Consider the following 17050-nt stretch of genomic DNA (forward strand, 5'->3'; position numbering starts at 1 on the left):
CAGTGAAAAATCATTTAAGAGGGAGCAGAGTAATTGATAAGGAAAGAAACAAGAAGCTTAAAGTGCAAGGGATGAAGGACAGGTGGAGACGATGGTAGGTGGGGGCTTGTTTTCAAAACTAACCCATTCTCACGTTCAATATAACATCAAAATAGCAAATTTACATTAGAACAAGAATGCACTAAAAGCAAGTCCAAAATTTAAAAAGGAAAAAAAATAAAGATCACAAAGAACAAAAGAGAGACACGCAAAACATCAATCAACTGGCCTCTTTGTAAACCGGCGATCGAAGCAATCAAAAGAAGACAAAACCCATTATGCACAAATCATCAGCACTCCCTTAAGAAGTAGAAAGATTCACAAGGCAGCAGAGAATGGTCATGGATGAGAAAGAAGGCTTCTACCAAACACTTCAAACATGCTTGGGGAAACCTTAATTCATGGTGACCAAGATTTCGAACAAGAAAAGTCGATACCTATAGCCGGGCCTATGTTTTTATACAATCCATCTTTATACAACCTTCGAGCTCTCATCCGTATCATGGTAGCCCGGCCTAGTAAACAAGGCAAGCCGTCTTTATACAATTCATCTTTATACAGTCTTGCAGCAACATAAAGAAAACTTGTTTGAATAAAACTTTTTTTTTTTTCTCATCTTTTCCTCTCTTTTTTTTGTTCTTTCCCTTTTTTAAGGGTGATTTTTAGCTTTGGGATTGAGCCAAAAACCGTGGAGTGGCGGGAGGGACCCACACACGGATTCAGGACTCCTTTCTTTTACAGGCTTTGCCGGCCTGCTCTTCTACGAAAGCGTCCTCTCTCTCTTTTCTCCCTCTCCTTCTTTTTAGATTTTATTGAAACGAAAGCACCAAATTTAAACATCAACCATAACGTACAAAAGCATAAACAGATGAGTCGACCAATAATTACAAAGAGAAAACACGCCATCGCTTCAAAATCTTTTCCCTCCTTCCTTCACACCAAACGCGTGTTACGATTCTTTTCATTTGTCTGCTCACAGAGAGAGAGAGAGAGAGAGATGGGGAAAGGGCTGAAGCTTCGAATCTCTCGAGTCATCCCGTCATTCCTCTCATGCCGTTCGAAGGAAGCGTATTCGGTGCCGGAAAGTCCGGCTCCGTTGGTGCCCACGCCGGGATTCGGTTCGTCTCCGGCGAGCGACGACTTTATCCCCACCTTCCCCCGAGCCGCTTCTTTGTCCCCCAAGCAACGGTCCTGCTTTGGGGTCTCCCAATTCAGAGCTGCCGGAGAGCCAAGAGGCAGGCCCGACGTTAAATTCATCCACGACCTAGACCTGCTCGTCGTGGAGGATGCCGGTTTCCGGTGGAAGAAGGAAGAGAACTGGCACGTCGTCTCTCGCGAAGACCAGACGGTCCGCCGGAAGATCTCCATCTCCTTGTCCGACAAGGGCGACGTCTGCCCTCCGGCTTCCCCGGCCTCCCCGCAGAACTCCAGCTTCATGGCCCAGGAGAGAAGGGCGAGGAGCCGGGGCAGAGGCCAGAGGCGCAAGGCTTCCTCGAGGGCCCAGAGGCGCAGCAACTCGTCGGCTGACTCCGGCTGGTTCAGCAGCGAAGAGGACGAAACAGAGACGCTCTTCTCCTCCAAAAGCTTCTCCTCCGACTCGTCAGACTTCTTCCAGAACCAACTATTGACAATCCAGGAGTCGCCCTGCGGGATCAAGAGGTCGTCGGGTAGGCGGAAGCCCGCCAAGCCCCGCCGCGGCACCGCCCGCCCTGCCAGCTCTCCGGCGCTGACGTCCGGTTTCCGGAGGATCCTGCCGTGGGCGTTCGACGGGAAGGTGAAGGAGAGCTTCGCCGTAGTGAAGCGGTCGAGGGACCCCTACCATGATTTCATGAAATCAATGATGGAGATGATCACGGAGAAGGAGTTGTTCGACGCCAGAGACCTGGAGCAGCTCCTCCGTTGCTTCCTCTCCCTGAACGCCCCCCACCACCACGACGTCATCGTTCGCGTCTTCTCCGATGTATGGGACGCTCTCTTCTCCAACGCTTCCCCGTTGGAGTAAGCCGTTAGCGGCTTCCTCCTCTTCAGTATCCTTAACGCTTGACATAGCATGTAATTCACTTCACATTACGAGTAATTATAATGTAATAATCTTCTCCCTCGCTCTCCTTTTCTCTCGCGCTCCCTGTCAAAATGTTTTCGCTCGTGCTTCATCTTAGTTACTACTGTTCGATGGCTCACGAGACGGTCAGCGGCTGCCGGAATTGTTCAGTCGGACGGGGAAGAGAGGTGACGGCTGAGGAGCGACAATGAACAAAGAGGAACGACAAGGCACCATGATGGTGATGGAGAAGATGATGGGAGGGAGCAGTCCTGCCCTGACTCTGTTGAATGATAATCGGACCACGGCTTCTGCCGTATGCTATGCTCCTGCGATGCGTGCCCGGAGCCCGAGACCTGGATCCTGTCTCCACTGACTCCATCGCTGAGATGCATCACTGTTGATCTCGAAATATCAACTGAGTAATCATCGTCCGATGGTTGCCGCCGTATGACCAATCAGTAACATACCTTAGCGATTTGATGAGTTGGTTCTTCGGGGTTCGGACTCTCTGTTCCAGTTTGAAACTTCTTCTTCAAAAGTATAGGGTACATCGGCATCCTCTTCTTTAAACCTTTCTTTTGAACAGAAAATTAGTTAGCCTCTTCCTCGATCTGATTCTTTCACTGGTAATGTGAGATTTCGAGATGTTCCTGGTTCCAATCGAGGAACAAGAAAAATGAATTGCTGACGAATAGAGGACGTGGCTTATATCAACAGTCTCTGCACGATCGACATGCTTATCATCTTTCCATGGTTTCGTCAATTATTTGCCGAGATGGTTGGTGATCTGTCGCGAGAGGTTCTTTTCTTTTTATATACATATTGACAATGAGATGAGATGTTTGTTGGCGCACAGGGATCCTCATCCCTACTCTCCGGCGGTGTTGAGAAATTCAAAGACATGATTGGAGTTGGAGCTTCTTCCATGGTTAATTTTTTCTTCCCCCTGCCTTCATCAAGCTCGGGAATCTCGTTTCCTTGGTAGTTTTCACATTAGCTATCCCATCACTTTGATTACCTAAATTTCAGTGCTTTGTTGGTGCATTTGTTTACTCGGCATCTCTTGAAACTCCGGATATATATGCAATTGAAAACATTTAACATCAAACTCGAAGATGACGCTAGCTCTATTTCAGAACCTTTATCTTCTCAACTCTCTCTAGTTTCTCCAGCGTGAACTCACATTTTTCAAATCAAAATGGATACCATATGTAAAATTTAACTTGAGAAAGAGCACCACATATATATATATATATAGCGGTAGATGAAAATGAGCCTTGAAAGCTACTACTGTGGAGGCTGGGAATTTGAGTTTTGGGTTGCCTGAATATCATAGCATGAGGCTGATGTATCTGTTTCTCACATTACAAGATTGTACAAAAGAGTGCCTGTATGTTTAATCCCTTTTACTGTCATTATTCAGCGCCACCAAAAGTATTTGGCTTACACTTCGAAGAGAAAAGAGAGTGCCAAAAATGAGTTCCAACAGGAATTGAGATCTTCCTTTTATACTTGTATCTGTACAGAGTCAGTGTTTCCAATTTTAGAAGTTTTAAATTTTCACCCTACTTTTTCTTTTTCAAACAATTTAAAAAAACTTAAACGTTAGAAGGGCATACTTGTCAATTCCTTTGTCTTAGCAAGATCAAAGGCTATAACGAAGGTAGGCGTCGATTTGACAACTATAATTTGCAGTGAAAAAATTAAGTCGGAAGCGACAAACTTATAATATTGGCGAGTACGTTACATGAAAATTTCTCTTAACTTTTCCTTTTCAGGTGTTTACGGTTTAAAAATTTTAGAGGATGCCAATCTACGGCCGGAGAGGAGCTTCGTCCTCCCTCCATGTCGTCTACCGATCGTCTGCACCTCTTCTCTTCAAACAAGTTCACGTTTCTCGTCTCCCTCTCTGTGAAAGCAGATTGATGGACTCGATTGACGCGACCCCCTTCATGATATGTATCTACTACCTGCTTCTTCTTTTGAAAAACCTTTACTCGAGGAAGCTACTTTTAGTTATAACTTCTAATGCAGCTCTCTGGTTTCTAACTTTTTTACATGGAAACTTTTTGGTCAGTTCAGATGTGAATTACGCTAAAGAATAACAACATTGATGATCTTTCATTTAAGTGGAGGGCGACTTGGGTGTTACGTCGTTTCACATGGTAAAATGTTTCAATCAATTGACAATATACGGAGGGCCGGGGCAACTTGAATGTTATGACAAAGATGTGAAGGTATTTTGAATTATTTTTTAAAATAAAAGTTTTCCTTACTTCAAAAATAATGCATTAAAGGTAGATCCGGAGGTTATCTTTCCTAGGTTAACGGACGCATAATTATTATGTGAGCTTTCTCTATCATCACGCTGTAGTTTCTCCATGTAACTGCATTCTACTTTACATATTAGGGATACGTCCCTTCATCCAGGATTTGCCATATTGTTTTTCCTTTCCCTCATTTTAACGTCATATAATTTTATGGGCGAATAAATAAAGGTATGCCACTTTTAAAATGATAAAAAAATAAACTGAAAAGGATTTTTTTTCCCTATGGTTGGCTTATAGAGTGTTTAAATTTAAACTTTGAGGGGTACCTATATGTAAATAACTATAAATTTTGGTGACTAAAGTAAAAGTTTTGTAGGCTGGTGTAGGAAATAGGATATTAGCAGCCTATAGTCCAACGTCATAGTTATGAGTGAGATCGAAAGGAAAAGGAACATTCTTTTTCCCTTTTTCATTTTTTCGAAAAACCAAAGTTCAAGGGCGATGATTAGCATAAACAGTGAATGTGACAGTGAGCACAGGTGACCAAGAATTTGACCAAGCTCCAGCCCTGTTATTCTACATAGGCGTGTTCAACGAGTCGAGTTAACTTAGGCTCAACTACAACTAGTTTAGCTAAACTCAATTCGAGCTCAACTCGTTTAATAAACAAGTGAAGTTTGAGTCACAAAATAGCTGGGACATCTCGACTTGATCAAACTCGATTAAGCTCATAGAATTGAAATACATAAAAGACATTACATACACTATCGAAAGGGGCCATTTCATGGTCTTGAATTTTGATTCTTACATTAAAATTCAAAAACAAAATTCCACTTCACTCAAATTGAAGTTGGAATAAAAATTATAGTTCTAGTTTCCTTTTGAGTTTGTTAATGCAGAATTTTGATGCCAGAATTGAAAATGACATGTTTGATAAAACGGGTTTCCTTGTGCATATCAGACAAGTCTGAGGTTTAGAGTTCGAATCTAAGCACCTTCACTCTAACCGAGCTCGAGTTCTTGGCTAGTGAACAGCTCTAATCCTGCCTACAGATTCAAAGGCGGAAAAGAATGCACACATGTGGAGGAACATCCAAGTTCTGCCAATTTGGTGAAATATAAAGCATAATAGCAGGTGATCTATTCCTTATTATGATCATGTCATGCATTCTTTAAAGCTTTATTTACAGATGCAAAGGCATGTCTAAACTACTTTTCGATTTGATTTAACAAAATATTATCCTGATTAACTAGGATTCGATTTGATTTAAAAAACTATTATCTTGATAGTATTAAAGATTCTTGATTTAGATTGGGAGTTGGTTGTACTCGAGGCTAATATAGTCCTTCTTTCCCTCTCTCTCCTCCTCTCTCTTTAGCCATCATCTTCTCTCAATCAATGTGAATGTTTTCTGGGTTCAAATCCAAATGTCGACAATTTTAAGTGATGATACTTAATATGATGTGATCTCGTTGTTCATGGGCCTTAGGCACTTACCCCACATCAGCTCTTTAAAATTTATTTATTTTCACATTGGTAAATTTAATATTTAAAACTCTTAATTTATTGTCAATCATATTTTCTCTAATTTTGAAACCGTTTTTTTAATTTTTTTTTCTATTTTCGCCTTTTTTTCCCTTTCTTTTGAAAAACCCATTTCTCTATTTTTAACTTGAGCGATTGTGAAAGAAGGAAAAGAGTTTTACATCGATTATAGACAGAGTCGGACCAACAGTTACACGCACATAAACATCGGGACTTGATATGAAGATTGTTTTTGTGATCTCGAGTAGCGCATTTTTATGTAGCAAGAAATTATAGAACTGTCTGTCTGCCGTACAAGCAGGGTGGCCTCCATCATAGCATCGGTGGAAAAGTTGGATCCCGATGAAATGAAATTAAGATTCTTTCTAGCTCAATAATGTAAATTGATCTGATATATTCGAAAAGAAACTTAAATCCTATCAGTACATTCGACTAGTGCAATATCCGTTTAGGATCCAATAAATCTCAACCAGATTATGTATAAATTTCAGGTCTTATAATGCTACTTGGATCCTAATTTCGTTTAAAATAGAGTTTCAATTTACACATACACAAATATAATTCCGATTGCACAAAGATGTATTTTGAATTGTTTCGAGAGGGGCGTAAAGTAGCAAGCCAGGTCAATGAAAGCTCAATTGTTGGTTTCATTCCTGTGGGTGCTACTCATTTGCACGGTAAATAATAGTAGTGAGAGGTTGATAAGTATACTATATTTCTATCCAAATTTTTGAAGTAGTTTAAGGATAGGAGAAAGGGGTAGGACCTTAACCCTTTTTGAGCAGCTTTTGCTCACTTAAAATTTACTTTATCTTTTGACTAATAAGATCACCGTGAATGTGACGTGATAATATGAGCGATGAATTTTTTTAATTGTACCGTGTATAAATTTTCCCTTTTTGGTAAATATACATTAGTAATTTTTATTTGACATGTAACTTTACAAGTAACAGCTAGTTTATATAACTAATTACATTGTTCAAACACACATATAGAGAGGGAGTTGGAATAGTTGTCTACCACCTGATGCATCCGGACTCCCACTGCCCCATATATATATATATATATATATATTAGGTCAACTGTTTTTTTCAAGCTTTAATGTGATTTTACTTATTAAAAAGGTTAATGTCAAACATCTAAGTAGTCAGATCAACTTTTGCATGAAAGTAACTTGAACTAGAATAGGTTTTATAAAAATTAGAAGTCATGTTGACGTTGATACTTCGTTTAGAATACTAATATACTATTAATAAGAACGTAAGTAGTGTGCTTATATATGTATATTCATTCAAATTAAGCATGGTGCCTAACCTGAAGCGAAAGTCCGGCTGCCGCAAAATTCCTGCACCTACCGGCCCCCGCCAAATACCTAACGAGAAAAGCCACGAGTTCCACTGCCGCGGGCAGGAGGTGCACGGACCACGGTATGCGGTCATGGTTTGACCACAGATCCAATAATCCGACGTTCTGGAGTCTCTCTGTCTCTTCGTCAACCACATCCGCGCCGTCTGCTTCGAAATCCGGCGGCTAAGATCGACGCATGTAATCCACATGTCATTGAAATCTGTTGGTTGGTCATTTCTGAAAACGAAAAGAGCTCTCACCATTTTTTTGTAAGGTGCGGAGGTGGCCGGCCGCTGGGAACGAGCTAGCAGGGAAGGAGGAAGCCGGAAAGGATGAAGGCCGCAGTGAAGGGGAAGTACGAGTCCCACGGGCGGCCGGCGTCGGCCACGCTCGCCGTCAACGTGAGCAACGTGAAGCTCAAGGCCACCGTCACGGACGCCACATTCATCAGCGGCCCCAGCTTCAACGGCCTTTCTCTCTCCGTCGAGAAGCCCGGCGCCTTCATTATCGACTACGACGTCCCCAGGAAGGTTAACCCCTTCCCTCCGATCCGTCTTGCCTCTACCGTTTCTTCCTCCGCCTCCTCTTCTTATTTTGATTCTTGAATTGGGTTTTCTCCTAATTTCGAGGGGTTCCTTTCGTCTTTCTTGTTTCCGGCGATTGAGGGGAGAACAGGATGCGAGGTTTCAATTCATGAACTCGATTAGGGTTTTTGAGAAGCCGCTGAATCTGACCTACATTCACGCTCGGGGCAGCGGGTTCACCACTCTCGAGGGCAGCCTCGTCTTCGACCCCGCCAATAAGCTCTCCACCAACTACGTCTTCGGTTCAGGCCATTGCAAGGCCAAGTACACCTTCTCCCATGGAGGAGGCGTCAGGACCTTCGAGCCCTGCTACGATCTCATGAACAATACGTGGGACTTCGCCGCCTCGCACAAGGTCTTCGGAGGAGACGTCATTAAGGCGTCCTACCATACGCCCAAGAAATTGGTCGGCTTGGAGTGGTCACGAGATTCTAAGGAGATGGGTTCTTTCAAAGTAATTCGAAATTTCTCTCTGCTCCCACTCGCTTTTCTGCTCCGTTTCTTTTCTTTCACTTTAGACCTTTGATTGAACTTCTTATTAATTTGTTGTTAAAACTACCTGTCTTTGTGCGTTTGTCTCCATTCTTAGTTTCTTGATATGCTTACTATTTCTTGTTCTGTTGCTTCATCAATTGGCTGAATCAAAAAGTTAAGCTAAATCTACATCTGGTAGGAGAAAAAGGAGACAATTCCTTATTTCAAGCCAATTTTCATTCATGATGATTTCAGATAATAAACTGATCGAACAGTGTTTTTGGCGTTGAATTTTTTAGCAACTCTTTTCCATTTTGCGTCCTAGATTTAGCATATATGCAACGGTGCATTATGCAGTTTTCTTTTTGTAGTTTTCCATTCATTACTTCCACGATAAGTGCTGCAATCACCATGCTCTGCCTATGAAAATTTTTTTCCCTTAGCATGAAAGAAGAAATCAAAGAGATGGTTTTTCTTGCTTGCATCAGCATTTGAGTGGAAAAGGGTCCAGAGGGGTGCATATGTGGATCCTGATGTTTATTCTTAGCCATTTTGGAGGTCAGTTGGGGTTTTATGGGATACAAGAGATTATTTTGAATCCTGGGGACTAATAGAAGCAGGTATTTCTGACTGGAGATGACTGTTTACTTTTGCATGGATAAGGTGATTATTCCATTTCATAATGCCCCTTTGTCAAACACTAGTTTTCGTGTCATATTTTTTCTTTCGTAAGGCACCTAAACTGAAGCAGTGGCACGTGTATGGTTAGGTAGCCAAGTTTCAGATTGAAGGCTATCGTCATGAATAGTCTTTGAAGTTTCAACTTTAAGAGCTGTTACTTAGAGTGGTGTGTTCTAGTGGTTCAATGATGCAACAGGATCAGAGGAAAAATGTCAAATTAGTAGTTTGAAGAGATTCATAACAAAATTCATACTGGAATTACCGTTCCTAATGCCAATGTATACTCAAATCCCACATTTCTTCATAATTGGAGGCCTCATTAGCAACTTTCTGGTCCTCCTTTTCATGAGGAGCTATATGTCCTCATTTTCATTTGCATTCTCATCTACATAGTAATACCAGTTGTAGAATTGAAATGCATCATCCTTTTCTGGTATGATAAATGGATGCAATAAGGTAGTTACGTTCATGAAGTTTAGTAGTTAACAAACATAAATACTTCATTTCATTTTATATCTTTGTTATCAAATGATTCCTACAGCAGTCATATAAATCATAGAAAGCTATGATAACGGAAATACTACTGGTTGAAAACTAGATTTGGAAACCTCCGAATGGAACTTCTGGTTTTAATTTTTAAATGAAGGTAAAGAGATGAAGTTATGTATAAAGGTACCATTAATTCTGAAATGCTAGGATCTTAAATGGTCTAAGCAAGCACTGTTTCCTATATTTAAGTGATGTCAAGTGAAGATACTGTACCTAGGCTGTTGTGTTGTGTGATGCATTAGTTCTAGGCCTGGGAATCAAAGACGCTAATTAGCATATGTCTATGTTGTCAAAGGCTAGCTTAGTTCTTGCACCTAAGTTCTTAGACTTTTAGCTGATTGCAACGCTAATTGGTTTTACACAATCTACCCATGGAAAAACCTACAACATTGCTTAGGATGCCTGGGCTCACCTGGGTGCTTAATACTCAACAGTCTAGGTTTTTTCTCTGATAACCAATTATTTTCCTTTCTTTTTGAGAAATGTTTTTCTTCGTCTATTCTTTTGCAGTTTTTTAACTTTTTTGTTATTACATGTGATTTTCTATTAAAAAAATAACTGTGTGAATGAGTGCATGTGCACTTATACAGTTAAACTCGGATATTTTTATACTTTTAATATTTTATGTTAATTTCTTAACTCTCTCATATATATGTATTATCTTCCTAATATTTTTGCTTATTTATTAGAAATATAATAGAAGATAGTTTTATGATGTTAATATGAACTATGATTATATTGAAAATTTATGTTCCCTTTCCATTTATTGAATTAGATTAGTAATTTTATGTTTTTTTTCCAGGATTTAGTTTTAGAAACTAGAATTATTGAATTAGAGATTTAACGCTTAGCATTTAGGAACTGGTAAGAGCTTGCAACATTGACAAACATTGATATTTACTTGTAAGTACTTTTCTATGCTATATAACTTGTAAACTTGAGTTGTTCAACTTCATTAAAATTGGTCTTTCAAACTCTTAAATTGTATTTATTATCATGTTACGAAATGTTTAATGGGTTTATGTTGATTGTATGTTTTAATTGTTTTATTGTTATAAGTTGATAATTATGAGTTTTCCATTGAAAAATGTTTCAGTTTCATTAATTTGACTATTTGTATGACATTTTATTGGTTTCCCTTCTTGGCATAGTCCGCTTAATGCGCTTGGTCCTTCCCAAGCTCTAGGGCCCTAGGCTCATCTGATCTGCCTATGTTGCTCATATATATGTATATATAAGTAGTTGTAAACTGTGTTGGTATTTAGTTCAATTATTTTTGTACCATATAAACATTCTTTATCTGACTGTATGCAACTGTCTATGTTATATTTGCGGGTGCAGAGTCCAATTTCATGAAAAACTTGGTGCAGAGTCCAACCATATATGTATGCAGCAACAATATGATTTTAGGCAAACAAACACATATACTCGTTACTTGTATTTATAAAATATAAATTACTAATTGAAAATTGATAAAGTAGATCAAAAAACTTAAAATATGAGTTTGCGGCATGACGGCATCCAAGCCATGTCTTCCTCCCGCTTCCATGTCCAATTATGTTGACGGAGGCATGGCACCCTTTTAGGTGTGTCTATGCGACATAGATAACTTTTTTATGTGTTTATTTATGTCTCTTTTATGTGTTTATATGTCTCTATATATAACAACACCTAGTGTTAATATCTTATTAGTTTTACATTTTTCTTTTTTTTATACAGTTTAAAACACCTTTTTCACCTAGGCGCTTCTAAGCTCTAGGTGCTGATAATCACTTAGAGGTCGTTTGATGGCCACAAGACACACGTGTGTCCTGTCTAACCAATTTTTTCATCAAACGCTGTCTACAGGACAGGCTGGACAGGACAGACGACTGGACAAGGGTATAAATAATTTTTTTGTTCCATTTTGTTCCGAGCTAACCTTCGGAACAGACAAGACAAAACACTTCCTCTCCCGCCCCTGATGACCACGAGCCCCGACCCCGAGCCCTCGACGCCATCTCCTTCGCCTCCACCTCCGCCCCCATCTCCTTTGCCTTTCTCCTCTTCTCCGCCCCCGAGCTGCCTTTCTCTTCTACCTCCGCCCCCGAACTGCCTTTCTCCTCCATCTCCGCCCTTGTCTCCGCCCCTGAGTTGCCCTAGCCCTTCCTGTTTCTCTCCATCTCCTTGGTCCCACGAGCTGCCCTTTCTGTTTCTCTCCTACACCTCCGTCTCCACGGGAGGGCGACCGCCGGTCGCTTTTGTTCCGTCTACTGAAAAATATCGCTCCTCTGCTTCTTTCTTCTTATTCTTCCTCGGCTTTGCCTTCTCCCCTTTCTCTTCAGTTGAAATTTGCGGCACTTGCGACTCCAAATTCCAGTAGGATTTGGGAATCAACACGCAACAGTTATTCATTTTCTGTTACATTCTTAGTGGAATTGATTATTCTGTCGATTTTGTGGAAAACGCCCAATTTCTGCTCGAAGCGAATCGAGATCGCAGAACAGAGAAAGCATCTGACGGATTACGACACTCGAATCCTTTGGCATTGATTCCTACGGGAATTCCAGCTGTCGAGCAAGTGATGATATGAATTCCAGGTGTCTGCAGAACATCTCGACGCAATCTTTGAATTTTTAGACTTCACTGGAGGGAGCAGTCGATTTTATAAGTTCCGCTCGTCGCTGGAAATCCGTCTGCGACAGTCGACTGAGACTCTCCAACCGCCTCCCCAATTCTGAACAAGATTGGGATCCTCGGTGATTTCTATGATGCATTTCATCCCTGCGACTTGTTTCCTGTGATGCATTTCATCCCTGCGACTTGTTCAATTGATATTTTGCTTGAACTGTAATCCAATTTGCTGTTTTGTGAGGCGAGTCTATGAACGGGAGCATAATAAAAATGAAGAATTAGCATCAGTCACACGAGTAGAGAGCTAAGGCTTCAGATTTGAGAAGATTTCCTTTTGCTTAATAAGAACTAGTACCAGTGTCATTTATTTCCAAGAATCAAGGTTACTTGTTAATTAACTGGTTTGTGTGGTGTGGTCTGTTGACAACAATGCTTTCTTTCAGTCCAACCATGGAACATAAACTTTTTATCCCTTTTCATGGTAGAATTGCTAAAAGTAACACTTATTTAACTGCTTTATAGTAGGGGCACTAGTAACTATTGAAATGCTTACAGTTTGCTGGTATTCTAGTTATGGTTAATGGATATTTTTAGAATGGTGAGTAATCTGAAAATGCTATTGAAACATGAGACATAACAAATAGATCAGACATGACATAAACAAACGTCAGACAGGACGGATAGAACAGACACACACAAAACAAACGCCGGACAAAAAGAACATAGTGTTTTGTTCCTAAAATCATCAAACGGTGGACAAAGAACATCATTGTCCATGAAGACAAGACAGTAGTGTAAAGGACTGGATGTCCTATTTGTCTTGTCCTAATGGACAGTAATCAAACGACCTCTTAGGGTCCACCAAATGATTTTAACAACACAAGCACGTACAGAGGGAAAACCCTAAATGCCTAGTTGTTGCCTATGCAATTCTAGTTGAGGCTGAAAACAAGTTGAACGAAATTGGCATAAAGAGAAAAAATATTATCTTAAAAAAATGAAGTTAATTGAAGGCATAGTCGCAAGTATTGTTAATGAGTTTCAAATGGCAATCCTTTTCTGGCATATTTTTTGGCAAAGATGAAGATTTTGGGAAAAAATTCACAATTTTTTTGAAAAGAAAAAAAATCCTAACAATTAGGAAAAAATAAAATAAATGAAAAACTAACCCAAAAAATAAAAAATAACTTGATAACATTGATGTTGTAGCAATGATAGAAATGAAGATAAATAATTTAAATTCTAAACTTTAAACTTTAAAGCAAAAATAACATAAAAATAATGTGATAAAAACCCCAAAAATTCATTTTGGAGTTTTTTTTTCAACAAATGGAAAAAAGACAAGTTTTTTTTGTTTTTCATTGTTTTTAACATTTTTATCAGGTATTTTTTGAAAAAGACGCTCTGACAACTCATATGATTGAAATAATTGAATTGACATATTTTGAATTTTTATATTATTGATACAACAAAAAGAAAAAGCATAAGTACCTTCTAGACTTGCTCTTGCACCTATGTCACATAGGTGCTCGGTGTGACATTTTCTGGAAAAACTTGGGTATGAGTTATAAGAAATGAGGATATCAGATCCATACGGCTTCATTTCTTAACATGGGTGGCAAGGGGTTTTTTTTTTTTTTTGTGTGTGTATATTAGAAATTTTCAATCATCAAGATATATCTCATTATAAAGATTTACAAAGTAGACAAATAAACTCAATTAATAATCAAAATCTGAATTTAACCTAACATGATATCAAAATAAGATTGAAATACGTCCATTTAAACAAATTCACTTTTAATCAAAATAATCTTCAAGATAATTCTCACACACACAAAAAAAAAAAAAAACAGATTCACAGGCCAAAAGGGCTGATTCACAAGTCGGATTATCAATTTCCCTGCTCATGTCTGGTGCTCCCATATAAGGATAACAATCGTAGCACACAGTTGTGTGGGAGCAGCCATTGATGAAAGAGATAACATCAGTTAAAAAAGAGGGTGGAAGAAAACCGAACAGAAGGAGAATAACATATATTGTGAACATGAGATCAAAGCGGAGGTCAGCAGAAGGGAGAATAGGTACGCCCTAAGCCCATTTTGTCTTTTTGCTATTTTTAACGATTTGGTGAACAAAAAGACAATTGTGGACTTGGACAACATCAACAAGTCAGGCATATTGATTTTGGAAAAAAAATTAGACTGGTACAGTTGACCTCACCAAACTTTTGTTTTCCACCTCTTTCGCCATTCTAATGACACACATTCAATCATGACACATCAACGTGCTGCACTTTAGGCAGTTTGTATTACATAACTTGCATCTAGAGCTAAAGCTTGGCATCGGTGGTCTATGTCAGTGGCAGGGCCAGAAATTTCTGGTTAAGGGGCACTCATACACCAAATTCTAACTTTCTAAGGGCAACCAATATATAATAATTTTATGACTGCCATGAGGTATTAATATAGAATTAAGCAAATTCATTTGGGCTGGTGTGGTCTCTGTATATTGTCTGTTAGATTTTTATGGTTCACAATGTCCATATTTCATGCACGATGGTTTTGTGTAGTCCATGTTTACTAATTTTTTATACTATATAGTATATGATAGAAATGGATAATATTTTTTAAAAACTTAAAAGTTTTCATGGCAGTGCCTTGTGACGACTAATACATAAATGTACTTTCTAGGGCTTTGGGCATTTTGTCTATAAGGTTTACTGTGATAACGATCTGATAGTACCATAAATGAACCAAACGAAGGTGTTACATAGATTATCTGATGCTTTGATATTCATTTCTTCAGATCATTGTCCTTGAATATCTTTTTCTTTTACAATATTTATGGCAGTACTTTTAAGGGTTTTTTTTTTTCAGATATTCACGTCATTCAGCTTGGCTGACGAGCTTAAATTTCCAAAGATAGTTGCAGAGACAACATGGAATTTTGAAACGTCTTGACCGACAGACGTACCTACGAATAACTTCCTCAGGCGTCTTTTTTTCTTTCAGTGCAATTTTTTAATACTGTTGGCTTCGATTCTTGTCTTTCTGCCACTGTGAGTTGTGGCCATTTGAGCTAAAAGTAACTGGATATGTTAAATATCACACAAATTTGATCATCAGATGTTCTCATCGGCAATGAAATTGCCGAACTCTGTTCTGTTAATTGATATAAAACATTTTTTTGGGTGTCTGCATTTGTCCTTTATTGGATATTCCTGCCGTTTTATTTTGGTGACGTTTTATTGCTATCTGAACTTGGTGTGTTAAACTATCATGAAGTTGTTTGATATGTGGAGCACTTCTGTCACTATGGTGTAACTGGTGCATGTGTTCCGAGAATAGCAGGTGGATCATTGCTAGAGCATAATGTTAGTATAACAAGAATGTCTGCATCTATGTCACATGGGTACGGGTACGGGTGCCGGTACTAACAAGAGCTGGCTCTGCATCTGTTTGGCTACCTGCAAGTACTATTCTGGAACATGGGATTTCATTATATTGGTTGTGGTGATAGCTGGAAGGTATGGGAGCGGCAAATATAGGCCAGCTCTCATTTTATTTCTTCACCTGTTTTTTTGAGAGGATTCAGCCCTCACATGAGGAAGCAAATAGACATTCTGGATGCAAAGGCTAAAAAAGGTGAGGGAAGAAAAGAAGCAAAGAGATCATTGTGAGACACTTCCAGAAGTGTGAGAAGCTGCAGATACACATCTAGGGAGCGGTATGGTGAGAAAAGAAGACAAATGAGTCAATCTAACAATGACATAGACTATTATAAAAATTAATATTAAATTATTCACGAAGAATCTTACACATATCCACAAAAATATATGGGAAGCAAAGGAGAAATGGAGAAGCCAGTGGGACATGTTAGAAGGCCCACTGGAAGCCAATGAGAAGCAAGGGAGAGAATCAAGGAGAAGAAATATGCTTATTTTGAAAGGGAGTGGTTCTTCTGTTCCTCCTGGATGCAAATTTCTTCCATTTTGGATGTTCTCTAGGGAAGTGTGTTTCCTTATTTTTCGGTACTTCCAGTAAAACTATTGTCCAGCTACTAAGGCCTTTTGTGTGCATGATTGAACGTCTAAAAGAATAGTTTGTTTTGAAGTAGGGGTAAATCAATCCCATCTCGCGAGTGTTCATGTCTTTTCACTCTTTGGACTTTCCTTTGTGTCATATGGTGTATTTAGAAGCCAGACATCTTTAATCCATGAATCTGATGTGTCGTACCTTTGTTGATGTGGCCAGATATTCATCTTTAAGCCAGAGCATGTTATCTTTATTTGTGGCTATGAATTGTTGAGGCAGTGTAAGGCAAATAGATATTGCACCGCACTGGTAGAAATTTGCCTGGTGTTGGAGCAAGTGCTGCGCACAGTCTTTCCAGGATTTAGGTTCACCCATATTTTTTCGTGATTTTTCCTTGCCTTCAAGTCTTCTTCTGTTGCTATTTTGATTATTGCTATATGATATTCAGAAGCAGCATCCGCCATTTTATATCTATGGATTTCAGATTGACTTTGCACAACTTGTGCAATTTCCTGCAATTTGTTCAGGCATTGAAGAGTCGTTAGACGTTGATATGCATTTTCAATGCGTGTGTTTAAAGAACAAAAAATCCATGCTTCCATCCATCAGGTATCAATCCTCACCGATGATTGCATCTATGTGCGATCAAGAATGAAGGAGCTGGAATATGACCATCTTACTATCATAGATGGGCTCTTATTTGTCTGCATTCCTTTCACTGATGACATGAAAATTGAAAACATTAAACATTTCACTTGAGTCAGTTTACAATTACCAAGTGGCCTCTACACTTATCTGATCTCAGAGCTGCACGGGGCCTTGAACTGGCGTAATCATACAAGGATATCCATTGTCCTGATTCCTGAAAG

At 39.3% G+C, this 17050-nt stretch overlaps 2 protein-coding genes across 3 annotated transcripts; both read left to right on the top strand.

Moving 5' to 3' along the window:
* Nucleotides 1–687: 687 nt before the first annotated feature.
* Nucleotides 688–2141, top strand: LOC116259985 (transcription repressor OFP7-like). The gene has a single exon (XM_031638033.2). It carries the CDS (start codon nucleotides 908–910, stop codon nucleotides 2039–2041), a length of 1134 nt encoding a protein of 377 aa, XP_031493893.1. The 5' UTR covers nucleotides 688–907; the 3' UTR covers nucleotides 2042–2141.
* Nucleotides 2142–7229: 5088 nt separating this feature from the next.
* On the top strand, nucleotides 7230–15342 carry LOC116260148 (outer envelope pore protein 24A, chloroplastic). 2 transcript variants are annotated; one of them, XM_031638256.2, is made up of 4 exons: nucleotides 7230–7444; nucleotides 7521–7776; nucleotides 7922–8284; nucleotides 15024–15342. In XM_031638256.2, exons 2-4 carry the CDS (start codon nucleotides 7579–7581, stop codon nucleotides 15105–15107), a joined length of 645 nt encoding a protein of 214 aa, XP_031494116.1. In that variant the 5' UTR covers nucleotides 7230–7444; nucleotides 7521–7578; the 3' UTR covers nucleotides 15108–15342. The 2 variants fall into 2 exon arrangements, with proteins under 2 accessions (XP_031494116.1, XP_031494115.1); XM_031638255.2 differs by lacking the exon at nucleotides 7230–7444 and having other exon boundaries at nucleotides 7470–7776.
* Nucleotides 15343–17050: the final 1708 nt, after the last annotated feature.

This window comes from Nymphaea colorata, chromosome 9 (genome assembly GCF_008831285.2).
Source record: "Nymphaea colorata isolate Beijing-Zhang1983 chromosome 9, ASM883128v2, whole genome shotgun sequence".
NCBI lineage: Eukaryota > Viridiplantae > Streptophyta > Magnoliopsida > Nymphaeales > Nymphaeaceae > Nymphaea > Nymphaea colorata.